The sequence below is a fragment of the Mus musculus genome, chromosome 17 (genome assembly GCF_000001635.26).
Source record: "Mus musculus strain C57BL/6J chromosome 17, GRCm38.p6 C57BL/6J".
Taxonomy (NCBI): domain Eukaryota; kingdom Metazoa; phylum Chordata; class Mammalia; order Rodentia; family Muridae; genus Mus; species Mus musculus.
This window is the reverse complement of record NC_000083.6, coordinates 23,547,198-23,567,087: the sequence shown is the minus strand read 5'-3', so window position 1 is coordinate 23,567,087 and position 19,890 is coordinate 23,547,198. Positions and strand designations below refer to the sequence as shown.

The 19,890-nt window shown below is 49.9% G+C and overlaps 1 protein-coding gene, 1 long non-coding RNA gene, 3 other non-coding genes and 1 pseudogene across 6 annotated transcripts; 4 read left to right on the top strand and 2 right to left on the bottom strand.

Annotated features, from left to right (window-relative positions):
• Positions 1 to 1,793: 1,793 nt before the first annotated feature.
• 6330415G19Rik (RIKEN cDNA 6330415G19 gene) lies at positions 1,794 to 16,289 on the bottom strand. 2 transcript variants are annotated; one of them, NR_126484.1, is made up of 2 exons: positions 16,188 to 16,289; positions 1,794 to 3,318 (listed from the first exon to the last, which is right to left on the bottom strand). It is a non-coding gene; the product is annotated as an RIKEN cDNA 6330415G19 gene (long non-coding RNA). The 2 variants fall into 2 exon arrangements; NR_126485.1 differs by lacking the exon at positions 1,794 to 3,318 and adding an exon at positions 5,454 to 6,045.
• Zfp213 (zinc finger protein 213) lies at positions 2,862 to 10,321 on the top strand. Its single transcript, NM_001033496.3, has 6 exons — positions 2,862 to 3,119; positions 5,428 to 5,942; positions 6,986 to 7,103; positions 7,384 to 7,454; positions 7,540 to 7,705; positions 8,776 to 10,321. The coding sequence occupies exons 2-6, from the start codon at positions 5,544 to 5,546 to the stop codon at positions 9,426 to 9,428; spliced, it is 1,407 nt and encodes a 468-aa protein (NP_001028668.2). The 5' UTR covers positions 2,862 to 3,119; positions 5,428 to 5,543; the 3' UTR covers positions 9,429 to 10,321.
• On the top strand, positions 11,758 to 16,008 carry Casp16 (caspase 16, apoptosis-related cysteine peptidase; annotated as a pseudogene).
• A 463-nt stretch (positions 16,290 to 16,752) lies between the features above and the next one.
• Positions 16,753 to 16,825, top strand: n-TRccg2. The gene has a single exon. It is a non-coding gene; the product is annotated as a tRNA-Arg (tRNA).
• A 1,422-nt stretch (positions 16,826 to 18,247) lies between these two features.
• n-TRcct2 lies at positions 18,248 to 18,320 on the top strand. Its single transcript has one exon. It is a non-coding gene; the product is annotated as a tRNA-Arg (tRNA).
• Positions 18,321 to 19,655: 1,335 nt separating this feature from the next.
• n-TKctt14 lies at positions 19,656 to 19,728 on the bottom strand. The gene has a single exon. It is a non-coding gene; the product is annotated as a tRNA-Lys (tRNA).
• Between the last annotated feature and the right edge of the window lie 162 nt (positions 19,729 to 19,890).

The following is a 19,890-nucleotide window of genomic DNA, read 5'->3' as shown; positions in this document are numbered from 1 at the left end:
GTCAGGGCAGCTGACAGAAGGTGAGGTAAGGTTACTCTGCAGTGTCACCAGAGAGGCTGTAGGTGGCAATTGTGAGTTAGCTCCAGGGGTACGACGCATAACCAGCAATCTTTGAAGCATCTAGGCCTGGTGACATTAAGGAGTTGGTATGCCGAGGTCAAGTTCTGAAGCAAAAGGCAAAATGACAAGTTAGTGCCATTTATGAGGGGGATATCAAGGAGGTAAGGACCTCGGAGGAGTGTTGGATTACTTCGCCTACTTTTCTAATATCTAGAGGTTGGGCAATTGAGGCATATTTTCTCTGGATGTGGATAGTACTTACTGAGGACCTGGCTTGGTTTTTACAGCAGAGCTTACCAACAACTCCTGTTTCCCACCTGAGATTCCATGGGTCTTGTATATAGAAGAAGAGGTCTTGCTTGATGATAGAAGAAGTGATCGGTCCATGATCCTAACATATGTAGCTGGCAAGACCAATATGGACAGTCCCTATATTCATCTGGCCATTTTTTTTTTTTGAGACAGGGTTTCTCTATATAGCTCTGGCTGCCCTGGAACTCACTCTGTAGACCAGGCTGGCCTCGAACTCAGAAATCTGCCTGCCTCTGCCTCCCAACTGCTGGGATTAAAGGCGTGCACCACCACGCCCAGCCCCTGGCCATCTTTTACAATCATCTTTTGTCTGGTCAAAGAGAAAGCAAGCAAAGAGATCATAATATTTAGATGGGATAACAGATACAGGGATGACAGCAATTTGGATCGGTTCCTGGCATCCGGCTATGGAGCAGTTTCCTGACCCTATTTGTAAAGACTGTTTATTATCAGTGGGGGTTTCTTGAACCTCAAATCTCCAGATGTAAGGGCTGCCCTGGGTAGAAACAAACAGTAGGGGGAGGATGAGAAACCCACGTCTAATCCAGGAGGTAGAGTGTAGCTGCCAGCATGGAGTCTCATTTTCTGGACTTGGGAACAAGGTAGGTGGTCTCCATGTCTTCTGCAGCTTAAGAGAGCACGACCCTGTTAGGGTCTTAGGAAGAAGTCATTTTTAGATGAAGGGGTGAAAGGTTTGAGGTGAGACAGGTGGATCCAATGAGAGAGACCCTAGAATTTGGCAACTGTAGGGGCCATGAGAATTACCTTGAAAGGGCCCTGCCATTTAGGAGAGAGGGGTGAGGACTGATGGTCTGGAGGGGATAGAAGAACTTGATCTCCAAAGTTGACAGGCAGTGGACAGTGTGTGGCTGTGGTAGATGGTAGTCAGCAAAGTTTCATAGGAGTGGAGGTGGCAAAGTAATGGGGTGAGTAGATGGTCTGGTAGGGGAGAGCATTTAGGTAGAAGACCAGAAGTTGGGACCAGACATCCATACATGAGCCCAAAAGGTGGGATGAGGAGAGGTCGCTCATAGCCTGAAAAGAGCCAGAGATAGGAGTTTCACCCAACCGAGGTGAAGTTCCTGTGACAGCTTGACAAGAGTGGTTTGCATTAGTTACAGAGCCTCCTTTAGTCATAAGTAACCAGATATCGGCGTGGGATAGGAGGATATGCAACTTGAATATGTATGCATACTTATTACCCCCCACACATGTACTTTAGGCTTACACAAAAGACAACCAGAGTTTGTCTTCCATCACCTACATGGTGATGTCACAACCCTCTGTAACTCGAGGGGATCTAATGCCCTCTTCTGACCTCCAGAGGCACCAGGGATGAATGCTGTACATATGCACACATGCAGGTGAAATACTTATATCATAAAAAGTTTTTAAAAGAAAAAAAACACAGGACACTGTGATATACTACAGCTTCCACGGCAGTGAGATGTTTTCTTTCTTTGTTGATTGTGTGTTTTATTTCAGGGGTGGGGAGGTTGCAAAGGCAAGGAAGGATATGAGGCCAGAGAGATAAGTAGATCTGGGGTGCATGACGTGAAATACAGCCTTCACTACTCCACTGTATCACCTGGTCTGATACAGCAACATCAGGAAAGACAGTACAGTACAAGAATCTCGCAGCCTGATGTGCATTCAGGAGGCATCCTGCGAAGCAGGGTTTAGACAACTACAACCTTGCCTTTTAGCAATCAATTACAGAAGGAAATGTACCCTCTGTAGTCTACGTGGACATGGTTTCAGGGTATCTAGAATCCAGAGGCTTGTGGCAGCAAGAACTGAAGCCTGTCTCAAAACAGCCCTGCCTGAAGCTGCAGGGACAATCAGCTTTGATCAATGTGTAGTTCTCGAAAGGTGTCCATTGAGTGTTTCAGATAGCTGGTGCTGGCATGAGGTCAGTCCGGCTGGCTGTTTGACTAACAGTTCTTTTGCTCAAGGCAGCAAGGGAAACAAGGGAGAGTCCGACAGTTGCCACACAGAGTCAAATTGCCCCGTTCTGGTTTTGTCTATTTTATAGGAAAGTATGTTTACAATATAAAGGTAATTTACCATTAACACCAATAGTGACTTTAACAAACTACAGTAATGCTTAACACATGCCCGGGCAGAGGTGGGCCTCCTGTTCAGTGTCCCTAGGCATCAGGACTCCTGTTCCTCAGCTCAGTACAGATGTAGCTGCTGATAGGAGGGCAGGAGGTACTGACCATGATGGAGGCTCCGCTCGAATTAGACTGCACTTTCCAGGAAGCCCCGAGACCTCCCAAGCATCCGACTTAGGTATAGTGCGACCCAGAAAGCGAAAATGAGACTTCTTCCAAATCTCTAGCTCCAGGGTGTCAGATCGGCTTAGTCGTGAGAATCCTCCCTGTTCATTGGCTGCCCATCTCCGACATTCTGGATAGTACAAGCGCCAAATGCTTATCCCCGCGCATGCGCCAGCTGGTTTCCCAGCGCCCCCCGCGCGAGCTTCCTGCCCCGGGCGCTGCTGGGGAAGCGCCGAGCTCCCGCGCGGCTCTGGGCGGTGTGTCCTGGGGGCGGGACCGGCGCGTTGCGCAGACCGGATCCTGCGGATTCGGCGCTCGAGGCGCCTGCGGGAGAGGACAAGTTCCTGGGAGCAGCGCGGGCTGCCGGCGCCTCCGGGTTCTCCGGGTCTGCCACGCGGAGCCCGGCCACCCTCACCAGGCTGCTGGGGACCGTCCCCATTTCCCACGTCCTGCCGAGCGACCCTGGTGAGTCCGGGCCCTCCCTGAGGACACCTCCTCGGTCACTGGAGGATAAGGCAGAAGGCTCGAGAAGAGAAGCGTAAACGAAGTGCTTGTGGTAGTGGAGAAGAAATGGAAACCGCCCGTATGCATCACTTGGGTTGGTTGAGAAACTGAAGTACCCCGTGCCACGGAAGCGTATAGGTTCACTTTCGAAGAAACGTTGCTAGGTGAAAAATGGTTTGCTCATAAGATCTCATTTATGTAAAACACACATCCCGTGCTTGTAGATTCTGGAGATAACTATTTTCAGTAAAAAAATATGTCACCGTCATATATCAGATTGTCAGTGAATCAAAAAGAAACATTGTTATATTAACACTTCCCTCCCGTTCTTTAATTTATGATGTTCATGCTAATTAGACTGTTGAAATAAAAGAGAAAAATTCAAGTCACACGTATGAGAGTATGTGAAGTAATAACAACATAAAATACAAATACTTGCCATACATTCATATATAGTTGTGAATAAATGGTGTTCATGAGGCCTCCTACCCATCTGCCCCTTAATTGGAGTAAGGTGTTTCTGGAATTTGTAAGCTTTTTATTAAAAAAAAAACAAAAAACAAAGATTTTTATATGTCTTAAGTGTTGGCTTTCATGTATGTAAGTGTACCACATGTATGTAGTGTTCAAGAAGGGCCAACAGAGGCTGTCAGATACCTCAGAACTGGAATTACAGATGGTTGTGAGCCTCTATGTGGATGCTGGAAATTGAGTCTGGGGCCTTGACAAGACAAAGACATACTCTTAACCACTGAGCCATCTATCCAGCCCCATAAATTTGTGAGTTTTCAAATTTGAGAAAAATAACAGTATGGCCCATCAGTAGAGGGACTTAAGACTACATTTATAATTAAACACGATAATTATAATTTTTAAAAGACATTGTTACTCTATAGCTCAGACTGATTCTAACTCTGGCCACTCCTGCCTTGGTCCCTACAGTTCTTGGATTAGACATGTACCACTATGCATGCGCTGCTGTGCCCAGTGAAATTTTACAACTGAAGTATGTCTACTTAAAAACATACTTAAAAATAGCTCAAGTGGTGGCATGGGCCCCCCCAGCAGTTGGGAGGCAGAGGCAAGAGCATTTCTGAGTTTGGGGCCAGCCTGGTCTACAAGTGAGTTCCTTGCTACACAGAGAAACCTTGTCTTGAAAAACAAAACTAGAACAGCTCAGTGATTTAAAGTGGTTTCTGTAGAGTTATTTTATTCTATGTGTGTGAGTGTTTTTTTAAAATTATTTATTTATTTATTTATTTATTTCATGTATGTGAGTACACTGTAGCTGTACAGATGGTTGTGAGCCTTCATGTGGTTGTTAGGAATTGAAATTTTAAGACCTCTGCTTGTTTGGGTCAACCCTGCTTGCTCAGGCCCAAAGATTTATTTATTATTGTACATAAGTACACTGTAGCTGTCTTCAGATGTACCAGAAAAAGGTGTCAGATCTCATTATGGGTGGTTGTGAGACACCATGTGGTTGCTGGGATTTGAACTCAGAACCTCCGGAAGAGCAGTCAGTGTGCTTACTCACTGAGCTGTCTCGCCAGCCCCCAAGTATTTTACCTGCATAGGTGTAGTGTACTATCTGTAGAACTTTTGCCTGAGGAAGTCAGAAGAGGGGGCTTGGCCCCCTGGAACTAGAGTTACAGATAGTTGTGAACCGCCATGTGGGTGCTGCAAACCAAACTTGGTTCCTCTGTAAGAGCAGTAAGTGCTCTTAACCTCTGAGCTATCTCTGCAGCCCGCTAGCTTCAGACTTTCCATGTAGCTGAAGATGACCCTGAATTTCTAATCCTTCTTTGAACATCTGAGTGCTGGGATTACAAATATGTACCATCTCACCCAGTTCCAGGTAGTGGTGGGGATCATTTAAGCTAGGCAAGCAGTCTAACAACTGAGCTACACATGCAGCTAGCTCAAGGAATCTTTACAGACTGCACAGACATGCTTATTTTTGCATGGAAAGTTACTATACATGAAGGTAAAAACAAGCTCATATTAACAGATGGAGTACTGCTTCCAAATGAGGGACATTAGGTTTTGCTGTCAAATGGGCCATGAAAAGCCCAGATTTGGGATGTCAGATGTGGTGATGAAGGATTGTGGGTCGGTATTACCAATACACAGTTACAAAGAGCACACAGTTGCAGTAAAGCATAAAGAGGCTTCAGAGGCACAGAGTGGGTGCCAGAGTCCCCCAACTTTCCTGCAGATTGGTGTATTCCGATCTCCTTCAAATACTGTTCTTTTACTATTTCCATAGGCAAGTGTGTCCTGATGCCAACCCACTCGTCACAGAGAATCCCTCTAGGACACTGAAAGGCTCAGCTCTGGAGCCTCAAGCTAAGGCTGACCAGCCCTGAGCCTTAGGCCAGGGGCATGGCATCCCTCCAGGAGCTCCAAGACCCTGCTCCCGGGGAGGAGGAAGGACTCATGATTGTGAAGGTGGAAGACTGCTCCTGGGAACAGGAGCCTGTCCAGCCGGTGGACAGCCGGGATTCCGAAGCCTGCCGCCAGCGGTTCCGACAGTTCTGCTTCAGGGATGCGGGTGGACCACACGAAGCCTTCAGCCAGCTGTGGGAGCTCTGTTGCCGCTGGCTGCGGCCTGAGCTGCACAGCAAGGAGCAGATCCTGGAATTGCTGGTGCTGGAGCAGTTCCTGGCTGTGCTACCAGGGGAGATCCAAGCCCAGCTTCAGAGACAGCACCTTGGGAGCGGTGAGGAAGCTGTCGCTTTGGTGGAAGACATACAGAATCAGTCGTTGAAAGCCTGGCCACAGGTGAGGGAGGGAGCCCTTCCACGTTTGGAGCCTGAAGAATAGAGACCATCTTCATGGAGATGAGTCTCCACAGGGCCCAGAGGGCAGGGGAAAGCCACCAAGTCTAGAGAAGCACAAACAAAATTCCCAATGTAGTCTTCAGTAAAGAGTCAGGTAAAGCCATGCTTCTCATGACTTTATTGGATTTAAAGTCGTTATGGTCCAGAAATGTGGCTTTTGCTGTCGTTGTATGTTTGTTGGTTTTGAGACAGGTTTTCTCTGTGTAGCCCCTGGCTGTCCTGGAGCTTGCTCCGTAAACCAGGCTGACTCACAGAGATCCATCTGCCTCTGCCTCCCAAGTGAGTCCAGAAAGGTTTTAGCTCTACACAACTACTGTGGTTAATCTATAGGGATACAGTATTACACATCAGAGCTCCAGAGGGGTATAAGGAAACAGAACTGTCTAAGGGTAGCCTGCTGTCTTGTGTTCCAGACACTGGCAGATATGCAGATGGTGTACCAGTGCAGCTAGGCTGTGGGATTCTCCCATGGCAGGAGGACCACCCCTGCTCCATTTCTCCCTTGCTAAGGAGCTATAATTCTGGCCTTTTAGTGACTGGTTCTTGTTTCTTTTCTTTTTTTTTATTTTTTAAAGATTTTATGTATGTATGTATTTATTTATTATATGATGAATACACTGTAGCTGTCTTCAGACACACCACAAGAGGGCATCAGATCCCATTACAGATGGTTGTGAGCCACCATGTGGTTGCTGGTGATTGAACTCAGGACCTCTGGAAGAGCAGAGGTCAGTGCTCTTAACGGCTAAGCCATCTCTCTAGCCCTGGTTCTCGTCTCTTGATCATGAAGTGTCCTTGGGTACAAAACACTGCCTGGTATCTCATTCTTTTCTGGACTTTCTGGGCTTCCATTTGGTCCCTACCCCTCCCCAACCCTTAGGCTCCTAAGGGCTGTGTCCCAGAACTCCTTCCCAGGATTAAGTTGTGTCATCCCTGACCTCCAGGCTGGTCTCTGCTAATGGGCGCGTTATGGTTTCTGCGCAGGATGAGCTCTCAGAGGCGGAGCCGAAGGCAGCAGTCCAGGGACTCCAAGCCACAGGGTCTCCCCAGAAGACAGGGGTCCAGAAGCAACTCCCTGCACTCCAAGGGCAGCGCAGCCATGGTGAGTGTGACTCTTCAGTCAGCAGTGTGGCCACACAGGGGCGCTATTCCTCCTCTAGAATTGCCCCAGAGTGACAGGCAGCAGAAGCTCAGTCACACAAGTACCCGCGCGACTGCATCTGACCGGGGTGGGGGTGGGGTGGGGGGAGTGGGGGTGGGTGTGGGTGGGAGTGGGTGGGGGGTGTGGGTGTGGGGGTGTGTGTGCACCTGCAAGTGTAGATGAAGCCATCCGTCTCAGCCCTTGACTTTAGCCTGTATGAAGCTCTGTTCTTTTCCTTCAGCCCAGCTCCCTGTTCTTAAAGAGCGACAGACAGGAGAGGTGTTGGATGGCTGCTTTGACTCTGCAGTTGATGTGAGTTAACAGTCCTTTATTCTCCCAGAGGGCTTGGTGCTGTTGACTGTATAATTTGACCCCTCCTGTCCTCACTCCCACACAGCTGCCTGGGAGACCCGAGCTGGGTCGTATCTCCCCATTCCAAAAATCTGGGTCATTGGGAGACATCCCTTTCTATTGTTCCCGAGAAGAATGGAGCTCCCTGGACCCTGCTCAGAGGAACCTCTTCTGGAACATCAAGAGAAAGAACTCGAGGGATGCTGCCCTTGGTAAGCAGGTCCATCGGGCCCCTCGCTCAGCTGCAATCTGGCTTTGCTTCCCTGGTCAGGTTCTAAAGCTAGCCCTTCCCAAGTCTCCTCAGCCCTCCTGTGATGTTGTGATGTTGAAGTTTCTGTCTCAGTTGTGTGACCAGTTGGTCCATGCCCTCCATGTGCCAGCTCTGGGCCAGCTCCGTGCTGAGGGCTTGCACGGGCATTTTCTCAGTCAAATCTCAGGCTGGCATATTTGCCCCCAGATAAACTCTGGCATTCAGTGAGATCGATGGATCATGTCAGCCACAGAAATGCTAAAAAACAAGAGCCCTTGTTGTACCCCACTATGTGAAGCCTCACCAAGTCAGGCCCTTTCCCAGTATCCCCTGGTCTCATCTTACTTAACTGGCAGCAGTCTGAGTGCTTTGGGGTTCCTCCCCGCTCAAGGCTGCTGTGAGTCGTCTGCGAGGGGACTACAGTAGCTACACAGTCTGATGCCTTCTGTGTACAGAGTCAAGCCAGCTGTGCTTAGTGGACTGGGAGCGTGCTGTTGGCTTTAACTGTGGAGAGTGGGTACTGGCCACAGGGAGAGAACAGGCAGAGAGAGGGTCTGAGAACAGGCAGTGAGCTGATCCTCCTGCACATACCTCTGCAGGAGGATCAGCTCACTGGTGACCCCTGGTGACCTCGAGGCTCCCTCAAAACTGCTCGTTTGCTGCCTTCCATCATCTTCCCATTAAGAGCACTTTTGAAATAAAATTGCATTTTAATATTTTCCTTTGTGTACAATGCAGAGAAGGACATGTGTGGAGGTCGAAAGGATGGTTTTCTAGGCTTGGTTCTACCATGGAGGTTGGGGGTGGGCTCAGGCTTGGTCATTAGGCTTGTTGGCAAGTGACTTTACCCACTGAGGCCATCTTGCTTGCCTATCATCCAATAATTTTGTAAATGTGAAGACCTAGACTTTTTGTGAGCCACAGCAGCCTGAACCTCAAAGCCAGGGAGATGTCCCTACGTCACATTTCTTCAGATCTCTTCCCGAACCAGAATCAAGGAGGACTAAACAGAGGCTTCACCCCTTCTTGCAGGTTTGAGACCCAAAAGCCAAAAGCCCCCTGCAGAGGAGGCAGCGACAGCATTGTTGGGACAGACTGAAGTGCCTATGTCCTGGAATCCCGAGGAGGCTGAGACCGAGGTCTGGGAGAGCGAGAACCCAATGAGGACAGCCCTGGACCCGCTGGTGGGAGCGCGTCGGGGGCGGCCGCCCACTCACAGGCGCCAGTTTCAGAACTTATTGGCGGAGAAGCCCCACAGCTGCGCGCAGTGCGGGAAGCGCTTCCGCTGGGGTTCAGACCTCGCCAGGCACCAGCGCACACACACCGGGGAGAAGCCACACAAGTGCCCTGAATGCGACAAGAGCTTCCGCAGCTCTTCTGACCTAGTGCGCCACCAGGGCGTGCACACGGGCGAGAAGCCCTTCTCCTGTTCCGAATGTGGCAAGAGCTTTAGCCGGAGCGCCTACCTGGCTGACCACCAGCGCATCCACACGGGCGAGAAGCCCTTCAGCTGCAGCGAGTGTGGCAAGAGCTTCGCACTGCGCTCCTACCTGCTAGACCACAGGCGTGTGCACACGGGTGAGCGGCCATTCGGCTGTGGGGAGTGTGACAAGAGTTTCAAGCAGCGTGCACACCTCATTGCGCACCAGAGCTTACACTCAAAGATGGCCCAACCTGTGGGGTGAGCCGATGGTGGGACCTGAGCAGCACCCCCCACCTGCCCGTACCCCGGCCCTCCAGGGGGACACTTCCTGTGACTCTCACAGAATCTTTTCCTTCCCCCTGGGGATTCATCGCTCACCTGTGACCACTGCCAGCCTGTCAAAGGGACACAAGGCCCCCTTTACTTTGACCTGGCCTGCCTGCTCCCAGGATCCTGCCACACGTCTCTCCCTTTCCTGCTCTGGATTTCTTTTACTTGGTTCCTGGAGCTGCAGTTGCCCTTTGAGGATCACGTGATATTTGGGCTCAGGCAGGACCTAGGGTTTTCCAGAACCCTCCAGCCTTGCTTGGGCAGAGGCTCTTTGTTTTCTACTTTCTTATGTGGACCCATCAGCCTGGCTAAGCCTCTGCTCAGCCTACTTGTGCCTTCCAGTGGGGACTGGCCTCCATCCTCAGGGCCTGCTGTGGTTTGGCCTTGGGAAGGACTAGGCTCACACTAATGGGGATTTAGGTCCTGGGTTCCAGCACAGTGGCTTCTTGGCCGTCAGTGTTATCCAGTACCCTTCATACTTCCAACCTGTGACCACTCTGTCATGCCCTGACCCTGGGAAGCTACCTACTTGTCCTGCTCTGAGCCCCCGAGATACACTGCAGGTCTGGAGGTTAGTGGAGGTGGTGGCTGTAGCAGCAGGCTGACCAGAGAACATGCAGTCCTCCAGATGTGTGGTTTTTGTTGTACTTAACACTACCACTCCATCAGCACTTTGAAGCTGACTCCTCAAGCACTGTATTTCCATGTTTTTAATCTGCATTGTGTGCAGATTCACATTAACATGGACAGACCATGGACCTTCCGAAAGGGCTCAGCCCAATGGGTTTCGGAAGAGTTTGAATAAACATGGAAAATTTCCTCTAAGCTGTGACTCTTTAGCTGGCTTTTCTGTGTTAGGGACGTGGAAGCTATCTCTTGGCCTTTTGGTTTGGTCAGCTGATGGTTCGTAGTGTATGGAGTCACCATGGAAAGCCACATCCTGGACCTGTAATCCTGTGACTCCCTCTCCCAGTGTCAATCCATGTAGTCATGATCTGGAAGTGGGGGGAGCCAAACATGACTTGGAGTCTTTGTCAGGGCCTCCATTCTCAGTGGTGAAATGAGCAAGAGGCAAAAGGAGGACTGACTGGCTGGCAGAGGGGCACGCTGCTGCTCCTAGGATGCAGAACTCAGCTGCCCAATGTGTGCTTGAAGCTGTCAGGTTATCTGCTATTCACAGCCAGCCCTCCATATGTCTCCTCCCCTGTCTTAGTACAAGCTGGGCCTACACTGAGCTGGTAGTACCTGGTCAGGACCAGTCACTCCTTTGACTCTTGCTGATCCTTTTGTTTCTTTTGGACAGCCTGCAGGGGCCTCACCTGGGGATTGATAGTGACAAGATGTTCCCGTCCCTTATGAGCTGATTCATTTGTGCCAGCTTTTGCCCCCCAGGTTTCTTTCTTGGCTAGCTCCCAGTTTAGAACATTATCTTGTGGTCTCAACTATCCCGTGGTTTTCCACGGGAAGGAACTATTGTATGCATGGACTTGTGCACAGCTGCAGGAAGAAGGAGAGAGTGCAGAGATGTTGGGGACAGCGTGAGGCCCTTTTTGGTGCTAGCAGCTCCTTTCTGAGGGAGACACTCAGGTGTAACAAGATCAGATAGGAGCATGGGCCAAGGGCTAAGAATAGAATTTGGGCTCAGGCCCATGGCTCAGGTGGGGACATATGAATGCTAGCCGTGAAGTTGTCAGCCAGAGCCAGAGAAGGGAGCTGGGCTGGGGGAGTTGAGGCCAGGGTTCTAAGGAAGGGCAACGCCCATTTGGGATCATAAGCAGTTGATAGGCGGCAGCGAATGTAGAAGAGGGCAAGGATCAGGCCCCAAGGTACCAGGAAACAGAGCCAGGAAGTAAGCCCGGGTCCTGGAGGAAGCCCCACCTGGTTCTCAGAGCCTTCCTGGTGTGTGGGCCCCTAAGGGCAGCTGCACAGCTGGCGGATGCTTGGGGAGAAAGGTAGTGAGATGCTCTTGCTGGCCCAGTCTGTTCTCAGCACCCAGCTAGGCCCCAGCCCAGCCCAGCCCAGCTCTGGTTTTCCTTCCCCAGGGAAAATACAGTGTTCAGGGTTCAAGGACAGCCTTGGTACTCTGCAGCCCTGGTGTGTCTGCCACAGCAGTTGCTGGTGTGTTCCAGGCTCTGGGCTTTGAAAACTGTGAGAAGAGAGAGGCCCCAGTCCAGGTGAGCTTTCACCCTGTAACCTTCAGCCCTCAGCCAAACACTCACATTTAGCTGGGGCCTCACCAGACTTTGCCTTTTTCTCCTAGAGCCTCCTTAAGGAGCTGCATTTGTCCCGGGAGCAGCTGGATGTCCAGAGGGGTGCTGTGGGGTGTGCCCTTGTGGTCCTAATGGTCCCCAGTGGGCAGCTAAGGCAGCCACAGCTGCTGGTCAAGGAGCTGAGTCACTGTGGGGCCCTTCAGGGTTGCCCCCAAATCTTCCTGTTACTCTCTAGTGGTCTCAAGGGTGAGTGGATGGGCAGTGACCCATTGGGGGTGGGGGTGGGGGGTGAGCAGGAAAGCTTGGAGTTTCTGTTGTACCTACGCTGCCGTGGGGTCCTTCTCCTCCAGCTGTCTGGGAGCCTGAAGCTTTCCTTCTGCATCTGGGGGAAATCTGCAGTCAGCATCCTCGCTGGTCACTGCTGCAGCTACTGACAGAGGTGGGGGAAGCCAGAAGAAGAGAAGGCTGGGCCTATGTCTCCCTGGCTCCCTAGAGCCAGTTACAATTAAATTATCAGATGCAGTTGCATCTGTTTGCAAACACACATACACAGGCTGCAGGACATGCCTTTGTAACCACATGGGCCTCCCCCAGACTCCAAACATCCTTCCCACTCCATGACTTTGTACAGAGGATTCCCTCAGTAACACATGCTCTCCCTGCTGGCTTGGCTCCTAGTATCTACACTGAAACATCCAGCCTCAACCTTCAACTCTCTGCCCTCTTCTATTGAAAGGCCCTGGTGGCTGAGATAGGCTCAGATTTGGTCCTGAGGTCTGAATGAACATCTTGCTGGGTAGTGACTGAGTGACCTAGAAGTGGGGGCTATGGGCCCCAGTTCTCCATGGCTCTCTCAGCCTAGTACCTCCCCAGGTAATGGCACCTTGGGAGCCCTCCCCTACAGACCTATCCCTCTCCAGGGATGGTTCTGCCTCTATGTGTAGTAATCCCTAGAGTGAGGTAATGAACTTGAAGATGAGTCAGAGCCTAGTCCACCCTGACCTTTCTCTCTGAAATGTGACCTCCAAAGTCTCCCCTGGTCTCATCCTGACCCCTCTGCTTGGGTTGTAATTCTCCCACAGGCCCCCATCAGGGCAGTTCTCTGAGGTGTCCTTGGGCCCTGCCCTCCTAGGTCTTTTGCAGAGTCTGCAGGGAACACCTACTGCCCAGTCTTTAGGACCTCCCTTCGGGGGACTCTGTGTTTGGGAGATGAGGAGCCCTGGGGGCTGGAGGTGAGGGACAGAGAGGGAATCCAGTCCTGTGTCTGCAGTAGCAGGATGGGTGGAGGCTGAGGGAGACAAATGGGGGAGAAGAGGAACTGGGGGTCCCTTCCTTCTACTGTGTGTCCCTATTCCTCTGTACAGTCAGACCCTAGAGCAAGCACACAATATGACCTGTCTGGAACCAGGGCTTGCCCTCCTACTGGCTGTGATTCAAGACCGACTAGGAGCACAGCATGATGTGGCAGCATTGAGGAACCTTTGCCAGGCCTTGGGCTTCAAGGCCACCCTGAGGATAAACCCATCAGCTCAGATTGGGGGAAGCCCAAAACTGGTGGTGCTGGAAGGAAGGGTACCCCTGCCCTAGGACCCTGGAGTTCTCCTTCCTGGGTTTCCCCCACACCACAGGCAGGAAGCACATCTGTAAGTCTTGCCTCTGATTTCCTGCTGTATTCATGGGACAGTCACTTTCTTGCCTTGGGAAGTCTGATTTCCTAGACAGAGACTGAAGAAGTGCTCCCAGACTGAAGAAGTGCTCCCAGCCCCATGAAGGGCAGCCAGGAGCTGGTTCAGACCTTGGCCTTTACCACTCCAGGCCTTCTGGGAAGAACTGGCTCAGCTTCGGGAAAAGCTGGATACAACGGGCCCCGTGAGCTGTGCCCTGGTGGCCTTGATGGCCCATAGGGAGCCACAGGGGCAGCTGCTGGGGGGTGATGGTCAAGAAGTACAGGCAGAAGTGCTGGTGCAGGAACTGAGCTGCTGCCAGGCACTGCATGGCCACCCCAAGATCTTCCTGCTCCAGGTCTGCTGTGGGGGTGAGGGACTCCGCCTCCAGCCTGACCCTCTACCCTGCCATTCCTCTGCCTCCTACATTTCCCACACAGCTCCTCCAGGAAGCCTGCGGGCTAGCCATTCCCTGCCCCTCTCCAGCCTCCCCTGGAGTCAAGCCCACAAACTTGAACCTCTATGAATGTTGCCACCCCTGCAAGCCTGCCTCGCCCAGAGATATCCTGAGGTTCCACTGAGTAAAGGTATCTGCCCCATCCTTCTCCAGGGAACAGGGACCCTGGTGTGGGGTCAAGAGCTCTCCCATGGTACCGTCATTGGCTGAGAGCACCCCGAGCCATCCCAACCCAGGCAGATGTTCTTCAGATCCATGCTGATGCTCCAGGTGGGTCTGCTTTTCTTCTGGAGCCTGGGCTTGGCACACAGGTGCTGGGAACCATTCACACAGCACACTACTAGGCCTGGTAGCTTGGAGTTTGCTGCTTTGCCAAGATCCAGGGAGGAAATGTCTTCCTAAGCTGTGAGGGACTCTGAGGTTTCTGCTCCTAGCTGAGTCTGACAATTTGGGAGTTAGCAAGAGGACCTAGCCTCTCTGAGTTCATACAGCCTGGATGCTGTAAGGCTTGTGGGTTTTCAGCTCCACATTCTTTCCACTGTCTAGTGCTGCCCCTGAGCCAGAGATGACAAGACACTGGGGCAGGTGGAGTCCCTGGATGCTGGTAATGGGAGTTGACTCTTTTTGCAGACAACCTTATCTCCACTCCAGGGAGCTCAGGCCAAGCAGACATCCTTACTGTCTCTGCAGCTGTCGAGGGTAAGAAACCTATGGTTATGGTGGGCCTAGTTTCCTGCCCCATGGCTTGGAGTGATAGCTTCACTCTCAGCAAGAGTCCAGCCCCAGTTAAGTCACTCTCCTCCTACAGGTTAGTCCTTAGAGTCAGGGTTAGAATGGCAAGCTCCTGTCAAATGCTCCCTTGTGTAAGTTCTAGGACAGGACAGTCCTGCTTGCTTCAGGCGCCTGTCCACTGTTTGGTACCTAGCAAGTCCACAGTAAATATTTGTTGTACATTGATTATACCCAAATATTCACTCTACAAATATCGGCAACTTCTTCCTGATGCAAGAAGTCCCTGACCCTGTGCTGGTCTGAAGCCAGTTACCCAGAATGCTCTCTGCTTCCCCTCCTCACTTCTTCCACCCACAATAGGCCACTGAAGGTTGGGATGTCAGCCCAAGGTTGACTCTGACCCCATCCCCTCACCTAGGCTGTGTGGCTTATCGGGATGAAAAGGGCTCGGACTTTGTCCAGACACTGGTGGAGGTCATCAGAGCCAACCCTGGAAGAGATCTCCTTGAGCTGCTGACTGAGGTGTGAGGAACGGGGTTAGGAGGGGAGAAAGAGGGGCTGGATCTGTGGGAGTGTTCTCATTACCTTCCACTTAACCCAGGGAAAGGAGAAGCAAGGAGAAGGCTCTCTCTCTCTCTCTCTCTCTCTCTCTCCCTCCCTCCCTCCCTCCCTCCCTCCCTCCCTCCCTCCCTCCCTCCCTCCCTCCCTCTTGCCCTCACATCAAGAGATGCTCAAATACAGGGCACATTGGTCAGACAAACTCAGCAGCAGCTATTACATACACTAAATAAAGTTCAGGAGAGGAGGACACCAGAAGCCATTGGGAGGAGGGGACTGAGGTGGGGGGTATACTGGGAAGTAGAAGGAGCCAGCAGGGGGTGCAGGAAGGGAGGTGCCACTGGGTTGTTACAGAATAGGGTCAGTTCATTTGTACAGTTTTGCAGGCTAATAGGGAGGTCCTCTTCTTGTGTTGAGGTCAGGGTGGGCAATGCTGGTCTGGCTGATTATATGATTATATATATGGGGTGGGGAGCCTTTCCCTTTGGGTGGGGGACTTTTTGGTTGAGAGCAAGGAGCTCATGTAAAACTGCTGGGTTAGTATTAGGCTCAAAGATGATTAGGTAGCACTTGAAATTTTAGGCTTACAGAACAACAGACACAAGAGTCGGTCATTGAGGAGCATGCCTGTAGCTGGGAGGTAGTGGCAGGACCAGAGACTGAGACCAGCCTAGGATTCATAGACTATTTCAGAAAGTATCGACCTCTCCGCAAAAACCCCTCCAGCAGACAATGACTGCAGTGGGTGTGATGGACTGAGCCCCTCAGGGCCTAGCTGAGTGTCAACAGGGTCAACAGGCGGGTGTGTGAGCTGGACGTCCTGGGGCCAGACAGTGATGAGCTGTGCAAAGCCTGCCTGGAGATCCGCAGCTTGCTCAGGCGCCGGCTCTGTTTATAGGACGAGCAACCTCACCACTTCCCCTACATCCCCTCTTCACACCCTGTCATCGATGCAGCAGTTTGGGCGTGGGAGCTCACATAGCGCCAATAAATATGTATGTGTTCATGATCGGCGTGCTCCGGAAAATGTATGCTCTTTCTGAAATACGTGAGATAATGGGGAAAGTTACCTGGTAGTAGATAGGGGATCGACTGTGCTCTCGGGAACCAGAGGTTGAATCGGGTCTGTGCTTCCTGTCTGGGACTACGGAACCTCACAAGGCTGACCTGGATATGCTGGGAGAGGCTTAGGGAGAAAGAAGTTCTGGGAAGGATCATCTCCGGAACTATAACTCTCGCCTCGCTGAGTCCCTGATGCGGGCGGTCTCAATCTCCACATGGCGCTGGGGCCATGGAGTTGCCAGAGAGGCGAGCCAGCACGGGTCTGGAGACTGGAAAAGACAATTGTGGATACTTCAGTGACGTGATAGGGCAAGTTCATGTGGGTTGTCCCTGGTCTTGAGTTGAGGGCCAGCCAATGGAGGAGATCTGAAAGACGAGCCTCTAGGATCCGGAAGGGCTTCTGCTGACTGACTGCTCAGGAGTCTGATTATATCGGTTCAAACTTGTGGAGGCTCCTTTGAGACTGTCACTAAATAGATTGGCTCAATAGGTAGGATTTTTCTTTGGTTTAAGCATGCGCAGTAGGCGCTTGAATAAGTCTTATGGAGAGAGCTAAGGCCTGAGTCAGTGTAGGGCCGCGTGGCCTAATGGATAAGGCGTCTGATTCCGGATCAGAAGATTGGGGGTTCGAGTCCCTTCGTGGTCGCTGCGTGCATTTGCTTTTTAAAAACCTACCTTAAAATTTCCCATTCTCAAATTTGCTTTTCAAACTCTTGTCTGGTACCCCGGAAGGAAGACCAGCATGTTTGTATTAAGTAGGTGAAGTTATTATCTCAAGACAGACTACGAGCAGCTCGAATTAGTGCCAAGGAAAGGAACCGAATAGATGCTAGATTGGATTGCTTACGTGGTGGGTGGGAGGTGTCCCAAGGGAACGTTAAAGACATTTGATTAAAATAAAAAACTCAGTAGGCTATCTGGGTGAATGCAATTGTCACTGAACTGAACACTTGAAAATAACTAAAGCAGTAAATTCGGTTTATATGTCCACAGCTTTAAAATCCATGAAACAGTAAGAAAATTAGATTTCTTACAATGTCCAGGCACACCTGTAATGCCGGTATTTAGGAGGCGGAGGCAGGGGAATTAAAAGCCACTGGGCTACATGAGATCCTGTCTCAACAACAACAGAGGCGTCTCCTTACAGGTCCAGTGTAAATATAAATTTTTAAATAGCAAGAATATGTCCCAGATTGAGTTGACATTTAACCTGGTGTGTGTGTGTGGGATATCTCTATTTAAGGGATTCGGTCTAAGTGGAACCGTTGTCATCCCTACAACTCCCAGGAGAACCACAGAATGGGAGGGCGGGGTACCAGCTCACGTGACAGAGCCTTGTGCAGAATAATTTTCTCTTTAATGTTACAGTGGCTTAATAAAGCTTGCAAATATGTTATATCAGACACACACATGAGATAAAGGAGAGTCAAAAGGACACGAGGATAACGCAACTGGGCCGGAACCCACAAGCCTCAAGCCAAAACTCGACCTCAGGTTCTTCCGACTGTGCTGTTTAGTTGTTGCTGTTGTTGTTTAATTTACTTTAATTTTTTTGAGGGGGGTGGGTATCAAGTAAAATATATAGGCCAGTTGTATACTCTATAAAGAGAAAGCATGAAGACCTGTCCCTACCAAGTAACATTTGGTTGAAGAGACGGTGGAAGACTGGACAGAGACCCGGCACAGTTATCCTGGACAGGGAACCGGCACTGCAAAGCACATACATTATCGTGCCGGCTCCAGTTTCCTGCATCCTGCATCACAAACACGTTTTCCATCATACTGGTCGTCCGGGTTCAAAGGGCTCATTCAGTATTGGAATCTTGGATATCTTGCACCATAGAAAGACGCGTACCTGTTCTGTAAACCAGTGAGCAAAATAAAAGCAGCGATGTACGTGTTTCAGTCGCCTCCTTACAAGTGCGTCCTCCTTTAGATCTTAAGGGTGCTCGGGGCCCGGCAACGTTAGAGCCGGTACCTTGGCTGAAATGGTACACACGGTTGATGGACACGGAAAGAACCCAAAGACTCAGACTGGTGGAACATCCATAACGTCTCTTTCTCGTCAGCCCCGGTGGCCTAATGGATAAGGCATTGGCCTCCTAAGCCAGGGATTGTGGGTTCGAGTCCCACCCGGGGTAATGAGGTGTTTTAGGCACTTTTAGGTAGCTGGTAAGTGAGCTGAAGAGAAACGGTTCCTTGCAGGTGGTTTTGCTTTCAAAATTTTGTTTTGTTCTCAAATAAATTTCAACCTACCATTTCAAGGTAATGTTTTGTTTTCAAATAAATGTCAACTTACCATTTCAATATAGTTCTGGCTGTCCTGAAATTCACTTTGTAGACCAGGCTGGCACTCGAACTCCGCCTGCCTCTGCCTCCCGAGTGCTGGGATTAAAGGCGTGCGCCACCATAGCCGGCTCAAGGTAATGTTTTGTTTTCAAATAAATACGCTTTCACTTTACAAAATACCATATGGTTTTATTTGAACGATTTTTATGTACCACCAATTATTAGTTGATACTCAAACATAGTAATTGTTCAGATCGTAGACGTACAATTCCATTGCAGTTCCTTAAAATACATACATACATACATACATACATACATACATACATACATACGTCTTGTTATGTAGACCAGACTGGGCTCGAACTCAAAAATCCTTCTGCATCTTCTTTCTGAACACTAGGATTACAGATGACTCCAGGTTAGGTTATATGTATTTTCAAAAAAGTCCTTTTTTTTTTTTTTTTTTTAAATAAACCCAATTATTTAGAGACTACCTTTCAAGGCAACTGGTTAATTTTTAAATTATAGTTTGGGGGCATAGATCACTGGTAGACTCAAGGCACTGAATACTATTTTCTTAGCTCGAATACATATTTGAAATAGATAATAATAGTATACTTTAAAAATACATAGAATGCATGGCTTCATCTTTCGATAAAAACGTCCCAAAATACAGGCTTTGATATATCATAAAATTGGAAGTTTCTGATGCGTGGTGTGTCAAGGACCCTTCCTAAATAATGCTGTCTTTCACAAGGCCTCCCTGAGGCTGCTGGTTCATCTTACACTGGGATTCTGCAACATGTACGATGTAATTATATTTTCTTCGTTTGTCAGTCTTAGCTGGGTACATAATGATTGTATGGAGGTCTTTGGGGTTTGACCCTGATTTTCTAGAGATTCAGTCCATAGATAGGGTCCTTAATGTTCTTCCTATTGTACCTTTAAATTATTTAAATTTGATGTGTTTATGAAGTATCAAATTAAATGTGTAAAAACTAAATCTATAGAGCTAATCTAAGTAAAAGGGGACTTTCCATAGGATTGTGACTCTTTTGCCTGGTGTACGAAATAAATGCTCTCTAGGCACTAGAGTTTATATCTCTCCTGTCTTCAGATTTCTGCCAGTTTCCAATCCTTTCCAATTTCTGGACTTCTGGCCGCTTTTTCATTTAAGCAAAATTACTCGCCCAACGTGGGGCTCGAACCCACGACCCTGAGATTAAGAGTCTCATGCTCTACCGACTGAGCTAGCCGGGCGGTGATGAGAAACTTATTCCCCACAGACCTCTTGGAATTCTATACACTTCCGGGTTCTAGAACGAATTAGACTTGTCTTAGAGCCATGGTGGTAGGTTTGCTCCTGTAGCTTCGTATCAATCGCACAGCCAGGGCTTGTGTGGCCCCTTCCGTTCCCAGGAG